The 20,698-nt window shown below is 45.1% G+C and overlaps 1 protein-coding gene across 2 annotated transcripts; it reads right to left on the bottom strand.

The window, feature by feature from the left end:
• Positions 1-3,871: 3,871 nt before the first annotated feature.
• LOC145356171 (protein PML-like) lies at positions 3,872-17,295 on the bottom strand. 2 transcript variants are annotated; one of them, XM_080208781.1, is made up of 4 exons: positions 17,195-17,295; positions 14,498-14,550; positions 7,923-8,079; positions 3,872-4,860 (listed from the first exon to the last, which is right to left on the bottom strand). In XM_080208781.1, the coding sequence occupies exons 2-4, from the start codon at positions 14,510-14,512 to the stop codon at positions 4,121-4,123; spliced, it is 912 nt and encodes a 303-aa protein (XP_080064907.1). In that variant the 5' UTR covers positions 14,513-14,550; positions 17,195-17,295; the 3' UTR covers positions 3,872-4,120. The 2 variants fall into 2 exon arrangements, with proteins under 2 accessions (XP_080064907.1, XP_080064908.1); XM_080208782.1 differs by having other exon boundaries at positions 17,184-17,283.
• Positions 17,296-20,698: the final 3,403 nt, after the last annotated feature.

Below are 20,698 nucleotides of genomic sequence, written 5' to 3'. Positions count from 1 at the left end.
TAGGCCATCTAGCCCTTCGAGCCTGCCCCGCCATTCAGTAAGATCATGGCTGATCTGAAGTGGATCAGTTCCACTTTCCCGCTTTCTCCCCATAACCCTTAATTCCCTTGTCTGTCAAAAACCTATCTACCCGTGACTTAAATATATTTAGCGAGGTAGCCTCCACCACTTCAACGGGCAGAGAATTGCAGAGATTCACCACCCTTCGAGTGAAGAAGTTCCTTCTCAAATCCGATCTAAACTGCCCCCCCCCCCTTATCTTGAGGCTGTGATATAACACAACAGTCTCCATTAGACTAAGATTCACTGAGTAAAGCAGTTCCAGAGATCTGAAGAATAACTACTGATCACATGCAGCACTGTCTGAGGTTTAACTTGATAATAACATTGATCACTTATTCTGCTGGATCCTTCCAAGATGCTACAGGGTACCCAAAAGTTTAAAAATTTATTTATTAATCACAAGTAAGGCTTACATTAACACTGCAATGAAATTACTGTGAAATTCCCTAGTCGCCACACTCCAGCGCCTGTTTGGGTCAATGCACCCAACCAATGACCTAACAGGCCAAGAAGGAGCTTTTTCCCTCATAGCTCAATAAAGTAACTTGTAACCCCCATCCACAATCTATCCAGCTCTCCTGACCACAGCCTCCTCACTAACCACCATCACACAACCCTTTCCCCACCTCCGACCAGCATCACAGCTGTCCCTCTTTATCTCTCTTGACAGACACCCCCGGCAAGAAGGCAATTGCTCTCTGCCTTCTTGCCCTATCGAAATTCCCATCATTCTGGATTTCCAGTCCATCACTCCTACCTCCCCTCCTGAATGTGCATCTCGGGAAATGTATAAATTTCTGACTATCTCAAAGACTACGGGGTCCAGTCCTGGCTCATTCTAACTTATTAGAACCTTTGATAACACGACTACTGAATTTGAATACAGACTTTGTTCCTGTATATACTGAATGATTTTTGCTTTAGTTTAATCTGTCTATGGTTGTTTCTTAAAAGGAGTTTCTCATGATTGGCAACAGTAATTAGATAAAGGCAGCGATTCTGCCAAAATAATTCTAACTGCTGAATTCCAGTGGGAGTTCACACTCGAATCTCCCACAAACTGTGCAATGCAGAGGTCACAGTTGTGAATATCATTAAAAGCTTGTGGGGGGGCCTATTCACACCTGAGACTGACAGTTCTGGAATTCTGCGCATGCACAGTGGCCCAAACTGTCAGCCTGCACTTTGCTGGCCAGCCTGGAACCCTTGCAGTGCTGTCCCTCCTGATACCCCTACAGCCCAATCATGCCCCACCCCAAGAATTCCCAGGCCAGCTCCGACCCTCCCTGACCATCCTGGAGTGCCCCGATCTCCAGCTCCCCTCCCTCTCCCCCAGCAGTGACAAAAGACCTCCACCCCAGCAGAGCACCCCCTCCCTCCTGTCCCAAGAAGAAGACTCCCCCCCCCGCCCATCCCGATCACTGGCCTCCCTCCAGACCAGATCAGATCCAAATGGCAGAATGGCAATGGGACCCCACCAATCGCCCCCTAGGCCCTGCTCCCGTGGCACTGCCCCATGCTGGTGGGCAGTGCTAAAGTGCCCCTGGCATGGGCACTTTGCCCCTTGGGCAATGCCAGGGTGCACAGGCTGGCATTATCAGGGTGTCCATGCCCAGGGGGCACCTCCCCCACCACCTGACCCTCTGGGGTATCCCGATTTCCCTACCTTTCACTCCAGCGGAGTCTCCCTCAAGTTCCCCGAAAGTGGTGAGCTGCTCTAAACCCCGCCAGAGTGAAATTGAACTGGTGGGATGGGAGATGCTATCAGGCCCAGAGATTTCAGTCCTGGGCCCGATAATCACACGCAAATAACATTAAAAATAGATTTATTCTCCCCAACGGTTTTCTGCGTGGTCCCGACTGACCCTGATTTCCAGAGTTGAAGATATGCATGCATCAGGAATGCATGCAAGGATCCTGCAAATCAGTGCACACACACATCTCCCGAGTGAACCTGCCATAAAATTAGTGGATGGGAATATGAGAATCACCCCCAAAATGTGTGTGTGTTGTCCTGTGGGGCCACAATCCCCAGTCTCCAGGAATTTCTAGTTAGATGGGCTTGATTTTTTTTCTTCCCCAGTGTTTCCCATTGGTGACATTCTGTCTCCTACACATCTCTGACCCCCACCCACCCTACATCATCTCTCACACCCACCCATCCTACACCATCCCTCATCCCCACCCCATCCTACACCATCCCTCACCCCCCTACCCTACATTGCTCCTGAGTGCCACCCACCCTATGCCATTCCTGATCCCCACTCACCCTACACCATCCCTCACCCCCAACGCTACACTTCTCCTGACCGCCATCAACGTCATCCGACCTCCACCATCCCTCACCCCCACTCACCTTACAATGCTCCTGAGCCCCACCCACCCTACACCATCCCTAACCCCCACCCTGTACCATCTCTCACTCCCACCCACCCTACACCATCCCTTACCCCCATCCATTCTACACAATCCCTGACTCCCATCCACCATCCCTAACCCTCACCCACTCTGATCTGATCCACATCCTACATCACCCCTGACCCCCAACCACTCAACGTTATAACGTTATTCCTGATTTGACATTTACTTCACAGAACTCCAGCTTCTTGCTCATTGAATATTCATCAGTTTGTTTTTTGTTATTTTAAATAAATAAGTATTAACAGTTTTTTGGCATTAGAGAATTTGAATCCACTGAAAAAAGAGATATGTTGCTGAAGTTTTTTAAATTGCACTCATCAAGACAAACATCAGAATGCCAAATTTCAAATAATCACAACAATTTATACTACAGCCTCATTTATGCTTGCTAGAAACAACATGCGTTGATACACAGAGACCCATTCCTTGCAAACAAAAGGAATATATTTAAGCCTTGCACCTTTTTTGAATTACCTGGGAGTTTGGGGAGCCTATGCAAACTCCATAGCAATGTCTCAGCCAGTTAGAGTCAACTTGCCAACCAATCAGCACCCTTTTCTCCTGCAGTATGAATTGGTGTGATTGGTGTGAAATTCAGCATTCTTGTGTTTGTCCTGATGAGTGCAAGATGAAAAACTCCAGCAATGTGTCTCCCACTTCAACAATTTTCAAATATGCATTACTGAAAATAATCAGAAAATGCCAAATGATTTGATCCCTGAGCTGGCCAAAGAGCATCTGCTTCAAAGGATCAGTGAGGGAGAATTCTGTTACTGGTACTAACTGAGAGCCCATGCCTGGTAGAGTCTAATTTCAAGTCTGGAATTCAACTACCTGAGGCAAGCTGTGTCTGTGGATATGTACCTGATGTGGGAATGCCGGCGTTGGACTGGCGTAAACACAGTAAAAAGTCTGACAACACCAGGTTTTAGTCCAACCGATTTATTTGATAATACAAGCTTTCGAGGGGACTGCCTCTTCGTCAGGTGAATTCACCTGACGAAGAGGCAGTCCCCTCGAAAGCTTGTGAGTATTATCAAATAAATCGGTTGGACTAAAACCTGGTGTTGTCAGACTTTTTACTTTGATATGTACCTGGACAGCAGTGTTACCCCTGACATGTATGAGAGAGTATACTGTATGAACCTTGTGCTTCCAATGGTTGGAAGCCCACCCTACATCACCTAGTCCGACCAACTGCCCTCCACATCCTGCTGACTGGTGGAATAGTAATTCCCTCTCACCTTTGGCTGCAATCTTTTTATTTCCTACTCATTCACAGCACCGCCCTGCTGCACTTAGTAGTCGAACTGCTCTCCTCTTCTTCTCATATACCCACTTTGTACCCATACTGAAGTGAGTCAAGTACACTTAGTAACAACAGTCAGAATTTTTTAAATATTATTTATTAAAGTTTGCGTACGACATTGTAAATAACATCAGCAATGTGGGTTCCAACAGTGCAGAGATCGGAAGTAATTAGCAAGTAAGAAAGGTGAGGAAATAGTTTGCTTGTTAGGACTTAGGAAAAATGTGTATAAATTGCTTATTGGCAGGAAGATGTGCCATCGTTATTGTGTTCTTATCTGTCCACTCCAAGGCAGCTTAAAAAAGCAAAGATAAACCAACAGCTCTTTTACCGACTGAAAAAGGTGGAGACTCTCATGTAGGTAGGCCCCGAGGTGCCCAGAGATTGGAGAAGGGTTTTTAGCCCTGATTCAGGATTTTGCTGATGTGTTAACTTCAGCTTTTCAAAATTAACTTCCTGCATCGCAAGTTTATCGGCAAGCTGAAAGAATATCAGTTTATTTTCAACGAGAGGCTGCAGAGATACACGGCTTTCAAGCTGAGAGAGAGTAAACTGACTCTTCTGTTTCTGCTCTGGAGTAAATTTGAGAACAGAGTACAGCTCCTGCAAGCTCTTTACATCTTCAATAGCATTGTGCGCTTCATAATCTTTTTTAAGATAAGTCTTCACTAAATCAGATTGCCTATAGCTGCTGACCTCTGATCTGGGAATAGTATCCCTGGCCAAACAATATGTATCCAGGAATCCAGTCACACATTTGTCAAATTGATCTTTCATGGAGAGCTCTTCCCAAGCTTTTAGAATAATTGGACCATCAAATTTCCAGATGTTGTGGCCTACTAACAGAGGCTTGTCCAGCAACTGCAGGAACTCCAGGAAAGCTGCCATGGCCTCCTGGAGGCTGCAGGTAGCTTGAGGTTCTCCCCTCACATACAGGACTCCATCCATCACCTGTATTCCAGTAATGGCTGCTGCTCCTGCTGACATGGCATTGCTGGGCAGGATGTACTTGTCAAAGATCTTCTCACCGCTCACTGCCGATAGCTGTACAATGTCACAACATTTTTCTGGAATACATAGATAACGTTAAAATACAACCTTCCTCGTCAAATTAGAATTTATAGGCCCATCAGTTCGACAATGTTCAGTAGAATTCAGCACAGAGTGAGCCATGGATAGACTAGGTTGGAAATGAGACAGGGATAGACTGGGCTGGGAGTTTTACATCAATAGACTCGGCTGGGAGTGAGACACAGACATGGATAGCCTGGGCTGATAGTGGGACACAGATAGACTGGACTGGGAGTGAGACACATATACCGGGTTGGGAATGAGACACCGATAGACTGGGCTCGAATGATACATTAATAGACTGGGCTAGGAGTGAGACGCTGATAGACTGGACTGGGAGTGAGACACTGATAGACTGGGTTGGGAGTGTGTCACCGATATACTGTGCTAGGAGTGCGACACCAATAGACTGGGCTGGGAGTGAGACACTGATAGAGTGGGTTGGGAGTGAGACACTGATAGACAGGGTTGGGAGTGTGTCACCGATAGACTGGATTGGGAGCGAGACACAGATAGACTGGATTGGGAGCGAGACACAGATAGACTGAACTGGGAGTGAGACACTGATAAACTAGCCTGGGAGTGAGACACAGATAGACTGGGCTGAGGGTGAGACAGGGATAGATTGGGCTGGGAGTGAGGCAGGGATAGACTGGGCTGGGAGTGAGACAGGGATAGACTGGGCTGGGAATGAGACAGGGATAGACTGGGCTGGGAATGAGACAGGGATAGACTGGGCTGGGAGTGAGACAGGGATAGACTGGGCTGGGAATGAGACAGGGATAGACTGGGCTGGGAATGAGACAGGGATAGACTGGGCTGGGAGTGAGACAGGGATAGACTGGGCTGGGAATGAGACAGGGATAGACTGGGCTGGGAGTGAGACAGGGATAGACTGGGCTGGGAATGAGACAGGGATAGACTGGGCTGGGAGTGAGACAGGGATAGACTGGGCTGGGAATGAGACAGGGATAGACTGGGCTGGGAGTGAGACAGGGATAGACTGGGCTGGGAATGAGACAGGGATAGACTGGGCTGGGAGTGAGACAGGGATAGACTGGGCTGGGAGTGAGACAGGGATAGACTGGGCTGGGAGTGAGACACGAATAGACTGGACTGGGAGTAGGACACCAGTAGACTAGGCTGGGAGTGATACATCGATAGACTGGGCTGGGAGTGAGATACTGATAGAGTGTGCTGGGATTGGGACACTGATAGACTGGCCTGGGAGTGAGATACCAATAAACTGAGCTGGGAATGGGACACCAATAGACTGGGCTGGAAGTGGGACACCAATAGACTGGGCTGGAAGTGGGACACCAATAGACTGGGCTGGGAGTAGGACACCAATAGACTGGGCTGGGAGTGAAACACATATAGCCTGGGCTGGGAGTGAGACACATATAGCCTGGGCTGGGAGTGAGACACAGATAGACTGGGCTGGGAGTGGTACACAGATAGACTGGGCTGAGAATGACATACATAAGAACATAAGAAATAGGAGCAGGAGTAGGCCATCTAGCCCTTCGAGCCTGCCCCGCCATTCAATAAGATCATGGCTGATCTGTCGTGGCTCAGTTCCACATTCCCGCCCTCTCCCCATAACCCTTAATCCCCTCTCTTATCAAAAACCCATCAACCCGCGTCTTAAAATTATTTAGCAAGGTCGCCTCCACCACTTCAACGGGCAGAGAATTCCAGAGATTCACCACCCTTTGAGTGAAGAAGTTCCTCCTCAACTCCGTTCTAAACCGCTCCCCCTTTATCTTGAGGCTGTGCCCCCTAGTCCTACTATCCTTTCTGAGCGGGAAGAGTCTCTCCACCTCTATCCTATCCATCCCATTCATCATCTTATACGTCTCAATGAGATCTCCCCTCATTCTTCTAAACTCTAACGAGTACAAGCCTAATTTATTCAGCTTTTCCTCATAGCTCAACCCCCTCAACTCCGGCATCAGCCTAGTAAACCTCCTCTGCACTCCCTCCAAGGCCAAAATATCCTTGCATAAGTACGGCGCCCAAAACTGCACACAGTACTCCAGCTGCGGCCTCACCAATGCCCTATACAGCCGCAGCAAGACCTCCCTACTTTTATATTCAATCCCCCTCGCTATGAAGGCCAGCATCCCATTCGCCTTCCTGACCACCTGCTGCACCTGCAAGCTGGGTTTTTGTGACTCATGCACAAGGACCCCGAGGTCCCTCTGCACTGTCGCCTGCTGCAGTTTTTCGCCACGTAAGTAATGTCCTTCCTACCATTATTCCTACCAAAGTGGACCACCTCGCACTTGCCAACATTAAATTCCATTTGCCATTTCCTGGCCCATTCGCCCAGCCTATCTAGATCCTTCTGCAGACTGTCCACACCCTCCGCACAATTTGCCGTTCCACCAATCTTGGTGTCATCAGCAAATTTCGACACCCTACACTCGGTTCCCTCCTCCAGATCATCTATATAAATGGTAAATAGCTGAGGCCCCAGCACTGACCCCTGGGGCACTCCACTAGTCACCATCCGCCAATCCGAATAGCACCCATTGACCCCCACTCTCTGCCTCCTATTTGACAACCAATCCTCTATCCACGCTAACACCCTACCCCCAACTCCATGTCTCCTGACCTTCTGCAATAACCTCTTGTGAGGTACCTTGTCAAACGCCTTCTGAAAATCAAGAAAATCATACGGATCTGAAAATCATACGGATAGACTGGACTGGGAGTGATACATTGATAGACAGTGAAACACATATGGAATGGGCTGGGAGTGAGACACGGATAGACTGCACTGGGAGTGAGACAGGGATAGACTGGGCTGGGGGTGAGACACCTTGTTCATATGCTGCTCTCAAGCCCATCTTCTAATTCTCCTAATACTCCTTTAGTTATCTTTCCCAAGTTACCATCATTTGCTCTTTTGTGATGTTCTTTTGTTTAATTTTGGTGAAGTTTCTACACAGTTGCAAATTGTTGTGCACAAGAAAGCATATAGATGTCCCAGTGTGATGTAGCACCCTAGACCAAAGCAGAGCCAATCTCACTCAGATCAGAAGGTTATTACCTAGGCCTGTGGTTTCCAGGTCAAAGAACACCAGGGTCTCCTTGGTGGTTACTGGAGAGGCACTGACTTCATCATTGGTTGGCTCAGCAGTGGGTACAGCCATACTGGCATCATTTAGTGCTGTCTCGGTCACTCCATCCTCTGTGAGCTGTTGAGGCTAAAGTAAACAGTCAGGATTCACAAGCTGAACCAATTCCAGCACTTTTTGTCATGTAAAACCATTCTCTAATTTTGCAGAAGGCAAGTGAAGCACTCTGTTAAAATCTGGTGGTGATCAACTATTTAACTGTTACAGAATCTTTGCTGTTTATGCAGTAATCACACTGGAAGAGCAATACAACAGGCTTATTTACACACGTAAATTATTTCTCCATTTGGGTGAATCAGGGATAAAGGTCAAACATGTATGTATTTCCTCTAGGTGCTTCAGTTTCCTCCCACAGTCCAAAGACATGCAGGTTAGGTGGATTGGCCATACTAAATTGCCCCTTAGTGTCCCAAGATGTGTGGGTTAGGGAGATTAGTGGGGCAAATGCATGGGGTTGTGGGGATAGGTGGGGAGCCTGGGTAAGATGCTCTGCCAGAGAGTCGGTGCAAACTGGATTGGCTAAATGGCCTCCTTCTGGACTGTGGTGATGATAAACATGATGTGGAGATGCCAGCGTTGGACTGGGGTAAACACAGTAAGAAGTCTGACAACACCAGCTTGTGAGTTTACTATCAAATAAATTGGTTGGACTTAAACCTGGTGTTGTCAGACTTCTTACGATGATAAACACCACAGAATAAAGGACATTTATTTTCTTTCCAAAATACACTGTGAAGAATTTTCAATATCTGGGTAAGACTGATTATAACTAAAACAAAAAGCAAAATACTGATGATGTAGGGAAAATGGAAACGCTGGAAAAACTCAGCAGCATCTGTGGAGAGAAAAACAGTATTAACGTTTTAGGTCAATAACCTTTCATCAGAATGGATGATAATAGATTATCAATCTGAAACCTTGGATGGGATTTTCAACTACAGACATATGCCCCATGGTGGGGGTGGGACTGTAAGTGTTTCTCCCTGCAGAGCCAGCAGGAAATCACACCAAATCACGTATACAAATTCTCTATTGTTCTGAAGGGGATGGGTGAACAACCATTTGTTGTTGTACATATTGTTCAAAGTTTATTTATAGTGTCACAAGTCAGCTTACATTAACACTGCAATGAAGTTACTATGAAAATCCCCTAGTACAAATAACATAGATTAAAAAAAAATGACATCCTAAAAGCAGAATATAGGGAGCTAGGAATAGGTTGAAAAGTAAGACTTCAAAGGTAGTTATTTCAAGAGCCACATGCAGGTCAGAGTGGGAACAGCAGGATATCTTGGATGAGTACATGACTGAAAAGATGATTTGAGGGGGAGTGTTTCAGATTTCTGGGGCATTGGGACTGGTTCTGGGGGAGGTGAGACCTATACAAACTGGACAGATTACACCTGAGCAGGGTTGTGCCTGATGTACTTGGGGACTGAATATACAAGTAGGGAGGTCTTGCTGCAGCTGTATAGGGCATTGGTGAGGCCGCAGCTGGAGTACTGTGTGCAGTTTTGGGCGCCGCACCTGCGCAAAGATATTTTGGCCTTGGAGGGAGTGCAGAGGAGGTTTACTAGGCTGATACCGGAGTTGAGGGAGTTGAGCTATGAGGAGAGGCTGAATAAACTAGGCTTGTACTCATTAGAGTTTAGAAGAATGAGGGGAGATCTCATTGAGACGTATAAGATGATGAATGGGATGGATAGGATAGAGGTGGAGAGACTCTTCCGGCTCAAAAAAGACAGTAGGACTATGGGGCACAGCCTCAAGATAAAGGATGGGCGGTTTAGAACGGAGTTGAGGAGGAACTTCTTCACTCAAAGGGTGGTGAATCTCTGGAATTCTCTGCCCGTTGAAGTGGTGGAGGCTGCCTCGCTAAATATTTTTAAGACGCGGGTTGATGGGTTTTTGATAAGAGAGGGGATTAAGGGTTATGGGGAGAGGGCGGGAAAGTGGAACTGAGCCACGACAGATCAGCCATGATCTTATTGAATGGCAGGGCAGGCTCGAAGGGCTAGATGGCCTACTCCTGCTCCTATTTCTTATGTTCTTATGTTCTTATGACTGGAGGTCGTTGGGGAGGGTTTAAACTAATATGGCAGATGGGAACCTATGTAAGGATTCAAAGCAGGGTGAATCAAGAATAAGTGAAAAAGGCAACAAAGAGAATAAGAAAAATGATAAGCAGAGAAATCAAGGGCCAGATTCAGATAAGGACACAATAAAAAATAGTAGAAATGGGACAAGGAACGTTAAAAGGATAAGCCTTAAAGGATTTGTACCTGAACGCTTGGCGCATCCAAAAGAAAATAGATGAATTAGTTGCACAGATATTTGGAATTATGGAGACTATGGGTCCAAGGTGACCGAAGATGGGAAATAAACATTGGGGGTATTCAGTATTTAGGAAGGACAGACAGAAAGGGAAAAAATGGTGGCGTGGCATTGTTGATTAAAGAAGAATATGCCACAATATTGAGGGAAGATATTAGCAGAGACGATCTGGAATCTGTATGGGTCAAGTTAAGAAACACCAAGGGGTAAAAATCATTGTTGGGGATGGTATACAGACCAACAAACTGTAGTGGTAATGTTGGGAATAGTATTAGTCAGGAAATTAAAGATGCATGTAATAAAGGAACATCTATGATTGTGGGTGACTTTAATCTCCATACAGATTAGGTGAGTCAAATTAGTCACGGTATAATAGAGGAGGAATTTCTGAAGTGAACCATAGAATCCCTGCAGTGTGAAAGGAGAGCATTTAGGGCCTGCACCGACTGTCCGAGACAGTATCTCATCCAGACCCACCTCCCTGCCCTATCCCCCTAACCCTGTGCATTTACCATGGCTAGACCACCTTTGGACACTAAGGGGCAATTTAACATGGCCAATCCACCTAACCTGCACATCTTTGGACTCTGGGAGGAAACCAAAGCACCAGAGGAAACCCACGCAGACACAGGGAAAATGTGCAAACTCCACATAGACAGTAACCCAAGGCTGGATTGGAACTCAGGTCCCTGGTGTTGTGAGGCAGCAGTGTTAGCCACTGTGCCACTGTGCTTTGTGTACGCGGGATGGTTTTCTGGACAAAGACATTGAGGAACCAACAGGAGAATAGATAATCTTGAATTGGATATTGTGCAATGAGAAATAATTAGTTGGCAATCTCATTGTGAGAGGACCCTTGGGGATGAATGACCATAATGTGATAGAATTCTCTGTCAAGGTGGATAGTGACGTAGTTGATTTTGAAACCAGTGTCCTGAATCTCAATAAGGGTAACTAACATGATAAGAGGCATGAGTTGGCTATGATGGATTGGGAAACAATACTGAAAAGAAGGACAGTGAACAGGCAATGGCAGGCATCCAAGGAACAAACAGGTGAACTCCAGAAGTTGTTTATTCCTATTTGGCACAAGAATGGAAAGGAAACTGTGGCTAAACGATGGCTTACAAAGGAATTTGGAGATGGTATTAGATTCAAAGAAGAAGCATACAAATTGGCAAGAAAAAGCAATAGACCTGAGTTTGTGGGGTATGGTGTAGAGGACACCAGCAACCACAGCAGATGCCATGCCTTTTTTGTGCCTACTCTTTCTATGTGCATGAGCTCACTATTTTGGAACTGCTGCCAAAGAACCCTAGGCCTTGGTGCATTGGAGCTTTCACATGGCATACTGTAGACAAAGGATTGCTGCATTTGACTTCCGTCTGTGTATGCCACATGCATCTTAAGTGTTCTCGAGCCATTTTCTCTCCTTGTGTGGAACAATTATTCACAACAAGCACGATTGAGACTGAGAAAGAGAATAGGGAGATCAAGGCTGAACTTCAGCACCCAACCCCAAGCTGTCAGCAGAGGATCAGGAGTGGGCATGTGGAGATGGTAGGGGGGGTTGTGGGGGGGACAGGGGGGTCAACATCCAGCCTGCAGCCAGTAAGAAGCAATGCATAATATCACTACCTTTGTCTCAGTTTCTACTCGGGATGTATGCAGACCTGCACTCTATTGGCATATTTATGTACAAAGTTTTGCAGTGGCCACACTGGGTCCACTTTGGAAGGGATAATTTGACGTGGAAGTATTCAATGAATGGTAGGATGCTAGGAAATTCTGTGGAACAAAGGCACTTTGGCGTGTTTGTCATCGGATCTCTGAAGGCGGAAGGGCATGTTAGTGGGGTGGTAAAAAAGGCATATGGGACACTCGCCTTTATCAAATAAATCGGTTGGACTAAAACCTGGTGTTGTCAGACTTTTTACTGTGTTTACGCCAGTCCAACGCCGGCATACCCACATCTTTATCAAACAAGGCATAGATTACAAAAGCAGCAAAATCATAGAACTTTGGTGAGGCTACAGCTAGAGTATTGTGTGCAGTTCTGTTCACCACATTACAAGAAGGATGTGATTGCGCTGGAGGGGGTGCAGAGGAGATTTACTAGGATGCTGCCTGAAATGGAACATTTAAGCTCCAAAGAGAGGTTGTGTAGGCTTGGGTCATTTCCATTGGAGCAGAGGAGACTGAGTGGCAACCTGATTGAGATGTACAAAATTATGAGGGACATGGATATAGTGGATAAGGAGCAGCTGTTCCTCTTAATTGAAGGGTCAGTCACAAGGGGACATAGGTTCAGGGAGGAAAATCTTTTTCTACCCAGATGATGGTGACGGTCTGGAATGCGCAGTGTGGGAGGGTGAAAGAGACAGATTGCCTCACATCCTTCAAAAAGTATTGGATGAGCACTTGGCACATCATAACATTCAGGGCTATGGACCAAGTGCTGGCAGATGGGATTAGGTGGGAGTTCAGGTTTTTCTAATGTGTTGATGCGGACTTGGTGGACCAAAAGGCCTCTTCTGTGCTCTACGATTCTATGATATGTAACCAGATTGACCCGGACATGTCCTGGACTAGTATGAAATCGTGGCGGGCAGCGAGAGTGATTGGACAGTGGAGGAATATTTCAGTCAGGGGTTTATTTCCACTGGGGAACTGATTTTACAGTTCCCGTGCAATTGTCCATACCAACCCCCACACTACTCCTGCTGGTGGCAGGAGTGGGGAAGATTTTAACTCTGTTTCCCTCTATAGATGTGGAGATGCCGGTGTTGGACTGGGGTAAACACAGTAAGAAGTCTCACAACACCAGGTTAAAGTCCAACAAGTTTATTTGATAGTAAACCCACAAGCTTTTGGGGTTTGCCCCTTTGTCAGGTGAGTGGAGAGTTCAGAACTTGTTGGACTTTAACCTGGTGTTGTGAGACTTCTTACTGTGTCTCTCCATAGATGCAACATGACCTACTGAGAGAATCCAGTGCTTTCTATTTTATACCAAGCAAGGTTCCCTTGACTGCACTGAAATTATATTTTCCAAACACCACAGCTCGTTTGAAATGAGACATTGGTTCTGAAATGTCATGGGGATCCCCCTCAAACTCTAGCTGGAAAGGACTGGTATTCTATGAGCACTGCTCCTGTATGCCACCAAAGTTGTGCAATATAACAATAGATACCCCACAGTGTTTTTGGCTCTTCCCTTGTTCCTTTGGGCAGCATGGTCAGTACAGGCTTGGAGGCCAAAGGGCCTGTTTCTGTGCTGTAATTTTCTTTGTTCTTCCACTCAGTGCCAGTTTCATCTGCCACTGGCCTGAACCACCTCCAGTTTTGATACAAATCAGCAGAACTGGTTTCATAGAATTCCTACAGTGCAGAAGGAGGCCATTTGGCTCATTGAGTCTGCACTGATTTTCCGACAGAGCATCTTACCCAGGCCTACCCCCTATTTCCAACCCCCCCCCTCACCCCAGACAAACTCCATATGCAAACTCCACACAGAAAGTCATTTAAGGCCGGAATCGAACCCAGGTCCCAGGTGCTGTGAAGCAGCAGTGCTAAGCATTGTGCCACCATGCTGCCCAATTGTGTCTTTGACTATATATGCCCTGTTTGTGAAATCTACCTCTCCACTCACCTGTCAAAGCAGCAGCGCTCCAAAAACTCATGATTCCAAATAAACCTGTTGGACTTTAACCTGGTGCTGTGAGACTTCTTACTGTGCCCATAAAGGAGGCAGATGTTAATTGCAGCAGTCTTGCAGGCATTGTGAGGCCAATGGGGACATTTCATAGTTAATAGTAAAATGTCAGGAGTGGGATTTGAATCCACACCCCTAGAAAGGGATCTGAATTTACCAATTTAAACAAGGCAAGGAATCACACTTCTTAGTTTTGGCAGTTTAGACCACTCGGCTATTCTGACAACTTTGAGAATAGTCTAGCTGTGGTCAGGTGCCCAGAACAACTTTTATATACTTCCCAATCTTAAGAGACCATGGGGCAGAATTTTATAGCCCTTTCGCAGTAGGGATGAGGACCATAAAATGCAATAAACTATTCAAAGGGCTAATCCAGAAACTCCAAATCCTGCTGGCACAAAATCCTGCTCTGTGTATACTGGAGCTTCTCCAAATGCTTACCACAGGAGATGCCATATCGTATCCAGCAATGTCACCAATTCAAGCTGCAAGTCCTGTAACAAAAAACAACTCATATTCAGAGAGTGAACCCCTTCCTTCCGAAAATGCCAACTGATTACAGCTCATACCAAGTTCACACTCACGTTCACCACCTCAGTCTTGGTTAATCTTTGCTCTATCTTCCTGCAACTGTGTCCTCATTTGGCTAAACTTTGTAATGGCATTTATCAACTACACAGTCCTCATGTGACAATGTGTTTGGTATTTCTCTGCTTCTCAGCCTGCTGTCCCTCAGTCTCACTCACTCAGAGTGGAAGTCACAATTTTATAAACTCGCAGGAAACTGAAACTAAACTGTCCACACTCATAGAAAATAAAAACTATACAGTCAACAGGCAGGGGAAACTTTCCTTCCAGCAAGCTGGGCAGGAGCACAGCTGCTGCCAGATTTCTCCTATATCTGGCTGGTGGATCACAATCTCAGGATCTTTGGCAGTGCCAGCAAACTTTTAGCTTTTCCTTTTCTAAATCTTGAATTTAAAAATAAAAACTAACATTTTGTAGAACAGCAGGAGAGTTATCCTTGGTGTCCTCTCGAATATTTAGCCCTCAATAAACATCACAAAATAGCATGATTATCTGGTCAGAATCACATTGCTGATTGTGGAATCTTGCTGTGCATGGATTGACAGTCTTGGTTTCTATATTACAATACTGACTACATTTCAGAAAGTACATCATCTGCTGTAAAATGCTTTGAGATGTCCTGTGATCATGAAAGTGCTATATAAATGCAAATCTGTTTTCTTTTACCTTCTCCTAACCAGAGATGAAGTGCAATAGTCACTGCAGAGTATGATTAAATCCACATCACTGATGACTTGCTCCACAAATTGAGCTGCATGGACTGGGAGTTATATTCATTGGAATGTAGACGAGAGGGGACTTATAGAAAATTTAAATATACAATCCCTACAGTACAGAAAGAAGCCATTTGGCCCAACGAGTCTGTACCAACCACAATCCCACCCACATCCTATTCCCATAACCCTCATTTACCTTGCTAATTCCCCTGACATTAGGGCCAATTCAGCATGGCCAATCAACCTAACCTACACATCTTTGGACTGTGGGAGGAAACCCACATTGACAGGGGAGAAAGTGCAGACTCCACACAGACAGTCACCTGAGGCTGGAATTGAACCTGGATCCCTGGCACTGTGAGACAGCAGTGCTAACCACTGTGCTGCCTTTGTAAAATCCTAACAAGGTTCAACAGGGTAGATTCAGAAAGAATGTCCCTGATGTGGGGGAGTTTAGAACTAGGGTCATAATTTGAGGAAAAGGGATAAACCTTTTAGAACTGAGGTGAGGAGAAATTTCTTCACCCAGAAGCTGGTAAATGTGTGGAATTCACTAACACAGAATGCAGCTGAGGGCAAAATGTCATCTGATTTCAAGAAGAAATTAAATATATCTCTTGGGGGCTAAAGAAATTAAGGGACATGGGGGGGGAGGCAGGATCAGGATATTGAATTTGATGATCAGCCATGATCAAAATGAATGATGAAGCAGGCTCGAATGGCCGATTCATGCATCTGATTTCTATGTTATTGACAGACATTTCCAATACTGATGGGCTTAACCCCAATTGTCAGAGGCCCATTGTCAATGCTCCTCAGCCGTCCCCTGCGATCAGGACATGACTGGAGCCAAACTAGAAGCTGTGGAGGAACACAGTGGGGTGGATAGAAACAGAACACAGAGAGAAAAGGACAGAGAGAGAAAAAGAGACAAGGATAAGAGAGAGGTTCAGCAGTTCAACTTCCTCAGTGAATGGAATAATCCCAGCCTCATAGATAGTGGTTACCCGGACCTCTGTCAGTTTCACTTTGTCATGATGTGGGTATGCCGGCGTTGGACTGGCGTAAACACAGTAAAAAGTCTGACAACACCAGGTTTTAGTCTAACCTATTTATTTGATAATATACTCACTAGCTTTCGGGGTTACCCACTTTGTGCCAAAACAGTTTGTCACTTTCTGCTGACTGGTTAGAAATTGCATCAACGTGTAATATCAATTTTTTAAAAATGAGTCAATTTTTAGATCTGAAGCATTTGTTCAGGGTGCGGTTCCAAACCTCCCTAATTTGCCCAGGCATGAGAAGGTTTCCTGACTAAGCAGGTAGTGACTGATAACTCTGCCTATATCCACACCCTGTGCAGGCTGGGGGTTGAGTCAGTTTCCCCCGAAAAAAAAGCAAAAATGTTGGAAAATCTCGGCAGGTCTGACGGCAAAGAGAGAAACAGAGTTAAAGTTTCGAGTCCAATATGACTATGGTCGGAAAGTCAGACTTGTTGAGTTATTCCAGAACTTGCTGATTTTATTATGAAGTTTCCCTGATGTTAATTTACAACTCGGGCAATTAAATCGCCACTCGCCCCAAGTCCCTACAGTTTAACTGGCAAAGTGATTTGTGTCTTGCTTTCCTACAGAAACCTTGCAGCCTGACTCCACTGTAAACCCCCTCCTCTCAATATAAACTGATGGCACCACCACACATCCGATCCTCACTGTACCAGCATAGCGCCTTTTTTGCATGATGCAAATGCCTCCTTGCGTCCCCTTAGAGCAACGACACGCACACACACACCCCCAAAGACCCCACACTTCAGGAGCACTCAGAGTTTACTTACTGTCCGTCCTTGAGCTCCTGCTGACTCCGATCCGATGGCTCCGACTGTAAACCGGGTGAGTTATCTTACAAAAGTTAAAGTGAGGTAATGGTTCTGTTAGGTTCCCAGTGATTGGTTTAAGCAACCCGTGTCCTCACTGTCAGCCGAATCAAGTCGGGGCATGTTCTGTGATGTATTGTGGCAACAGGACTTTTCACAAGACAGTGCTCCCTGTCTGACAGCCTCTGATATGCTGCCGCTCACCGCACTCCAGACTTAGCACAGCTGGCTGAAGCCGATTGTGAGCCACTCTAGCTATGGGTACAACGTAAGGGACGGACTTTACATACATTGGGAGCAGAGTATAAGGCCACTGACCTTTGCTAAAAGTAGAGAAACTATAAAACTTTTAAAGACCATAAGAAATAGGAGCAAGAGTAGGCAGTTTGGCCCCGCGAGCCTCCACTGCCATTCAATAGGATCATGGTTGATCCGACATTCCTCCCTTTCCTGTAACCATTGATTCCTTTACCGATCAAAAATCTATAGACCTCAGCCTTAAATGAACTCTGCCCCCACAGCTCTCCTTGGCAAAGAGTTCCAAAGACTCACAACCCTCTAAGATAAGAAATTCCTCTTCACCTCATATTTAAATTGGTGCCCCTTTATTCTGATGCTATGCCCTCTATGCCATGAGGGAAAACATCCTCTCAGCATTTATCCTGTCAAACCCTTTAAGAATCCAATACATCTCAATGATATCACTCTCATTCTTCTAAGTTCCAATGAGTCCCAATCTCTTTAACCTTTCCTCATAAAACAATTTGGCCAATCCGGGAATCATCCTAGTGAACCTTTTCTGATCTGCCCCCAATTAAATATCTTTTCTTAAATAAGGGAACCAAAACTGTTCACAGTACTCCAGTTGTAGTCTCACCAGTACCTTGTACAGTTGCAGCAAGATTTCCTTACTCTAATACTCTAACCCCCTTGAAATAAGGGCCAACATTCCATTAGCCTTCCTGATTATCTGCTGTACCTGTGTGCTAGCTTTCTGTGTTTCGTACACAAGTACCCCCCAAAGCCTTTGTGTTATAGCTTTCTGCAGTTTTCTCCATTTAAATAATACTCTGTTCTTTTGTTCTTCCTTCCAAAATTAACAACTTCACATTTTCCCACATTATACTCCATTTGCCAACATTTTGCCCACTGAATTAACCTATCAATATCTTTTTGTAAACTGTTTGTATCCCTCTCGCAACTCGCCTTTCCACATATTTTTATGTCATCTGTGAATTTGGCTACAGCACTTTCGCTTCCTCCCTCCAAGTCATTAATATATTGTAAACAGTTGCATTTTCAGCACTGATCCCTGTGGAACTCCACTGGTTACAGGTCACCAACCTGAAAAAGGACCCCTTGTTCACACTTGTTGTTTGCTGCTCATTAACCAATTCTCTCTCTATCCATGCCAATATACTACCTCCAACACTATGGGCTCTTATCTTATTGTTTAACCTTTTGTGAGGTACCTTGTTGAACGTCTTCTGGAAGTTCAAACACAATAAATACATCAACTGGTTCCCTTCTATCCATTCTGGTTGAGACTTACTCAAAAAACTCTAATTAGTCAGACACGATTTCTCTTTCATGAAACCATGCCAACTCTGCTTGATTAGATTATGATTTTCCAAATATGCTGTTATTCCTTCCTTAATAATTGATTCCAACATTTTTCCAACAATAGACGTTGGTCTAATCTGCCTATAGTTACCAACTTTTTGCTTCCCTCCCTTCCTTTTTGAATAATGGTGTTAGATTGACAGTTTTCCAATCCTCCAGTACTTCTCCAGAATCCAAAGATTTTGGAAGATTACAACCAATGCATCCACCACTTCTTTTAGGATCCTAGGGTGCAAGCCATTGGGGCCAGGGGACATTTCTATCTTCAGCCCCATTAGTTTGTCTAATGTTACTTCTCTAATGATGGTGGAGGTACTCAATCCTTCCCACATATTCTTTAGTATTAATGGGATGTTTGAAGTATCTTCCACTGTAAAGACTGATGCCAAATATCTGTTTAACTCCTCTGCCATTTCCTTGTTCCCCATAATTATCTTCCCAGATTCATTTTCTACGTTCACTTTGACCTCTCTCTTCCTTTTTCTTTACAATGAAAGGACCTTCAAATAGAGTTCTGATTTATTGTCGCATATAAACCCCTGCGGTATTGCTACAAAATGCTACTTGGGAATGTTACATACTTTAACATTTCTTCTGAGGGAATTAATTTAAATGAGTATAATTTTACAGCACTGCATAACATCGCAACATGTCATACAGAAATGGGCTCACTTTGTTGGATGAAAAGGTCTAACTGTAAATTTCCTCATAAGGAATAACTTCACTCACTGGATCATTGTTTCTGCGCATCAGTCAAGGTGTCCCTCAGTTTAATTGTCTTTGATAGTGAGTGCTGGTGTGGCTACCATTTAAAAATGGTGCCAGGTTCTCTGTGGGGCATCACCACCCCCACCACCCCCATCCCATGCTGCATTTCGATTAATTGGCCAGTTAACACTTATGGCAGGATTTCCCAGCCCCGCCAATGATGGGCATCATCGTGGATTGTGGGTGGGATGGAAATTTTTTTCCACCCACTCACAATGATGCCCACTGCTAGAAAGACCAGGAAATCTTAACCTTGGTTGCATTCAGGTGACCACAAGATACCCACATCAGATTGCCACAACCCTCCAAACACAGTGTTGGGATCTATGATACCATGATTAAATTCTGCTCTATAACTCTATAACATTAGTGAACCAGATGGGTTTTTATGACAGCCCTGTAGTTGCATGAGACTAACCTTTTATTCCTTATTTTGTTTAGTTAACTGAATTCATATTCTCCAACTGCCATAGTGGGATTCAAACTCACTAATCAGCAACCTAGGCCTGTGAATTACTGGTCCAGCAACATAATCACTATGTCACTGGAGACAGAAACCAGCACCACTGGACAGCAAGATGTATTTAAACCTGACTGCAAACAATGAGCTTCTTCTGCCAATATCTCAAGTGGCTTAACCGAGTGCTTGGTTAAGTTATATCGATCAGGACAGAAGAGTCCTGATTTAATTCCCAAAACGTGTTGAGCATTCTGGTCTTAGTTTGGGCGGGAACAGGGGATCTAGAATTAACCTCAGTGTTAGATGGTTAGGTCAGCATTCCATCATCTAGCCTTCCTTTTCCAATCATTAGTTTGGAAAGTGTGCATGTTTGGATATTGCACAAACTGACAGGTGGATAAATGGCATTTGGGTGTGGTGTTGGAGAGTTGCCAGAAGCTGCAGAACTGCACTTACTTTCAGTCAGTATCTGAAAAGCAGGAACAGGGAAAGAAAGCAGCTCGAATTATTAAACATACGGGGAAAAGCATTATTTTAGCAGGATGGCTTGTTGCTGCAGGTTAAGAGAAAATGACAGACTGGCCAGTATTTGAAACTGGTATGCAGTTGATAAA

Source organism: Carcharhinus amblyrhynchos, chromosome 20 (genome assembly GCF_965287045.1).
Source record: "Carcharhinus amblyrhynchos chromosome 20, sCarAmb.v2.hapA, whole genome shotgun sequence".
In the NCBI taxonomy this organism is placed as follows: domain Eukaryota; kingdom Metazoa; phylum Chordata; class Chondrichthyes; order Carcharhiniformes; family Carcharhinidae; genus Carcharhinus; species Carcharhinus amblyrhynchos.
Note: the sequence above shows the minus strand (reverse complement) of the source record. Positions and strands in the feature narration are given on the sequence as shown.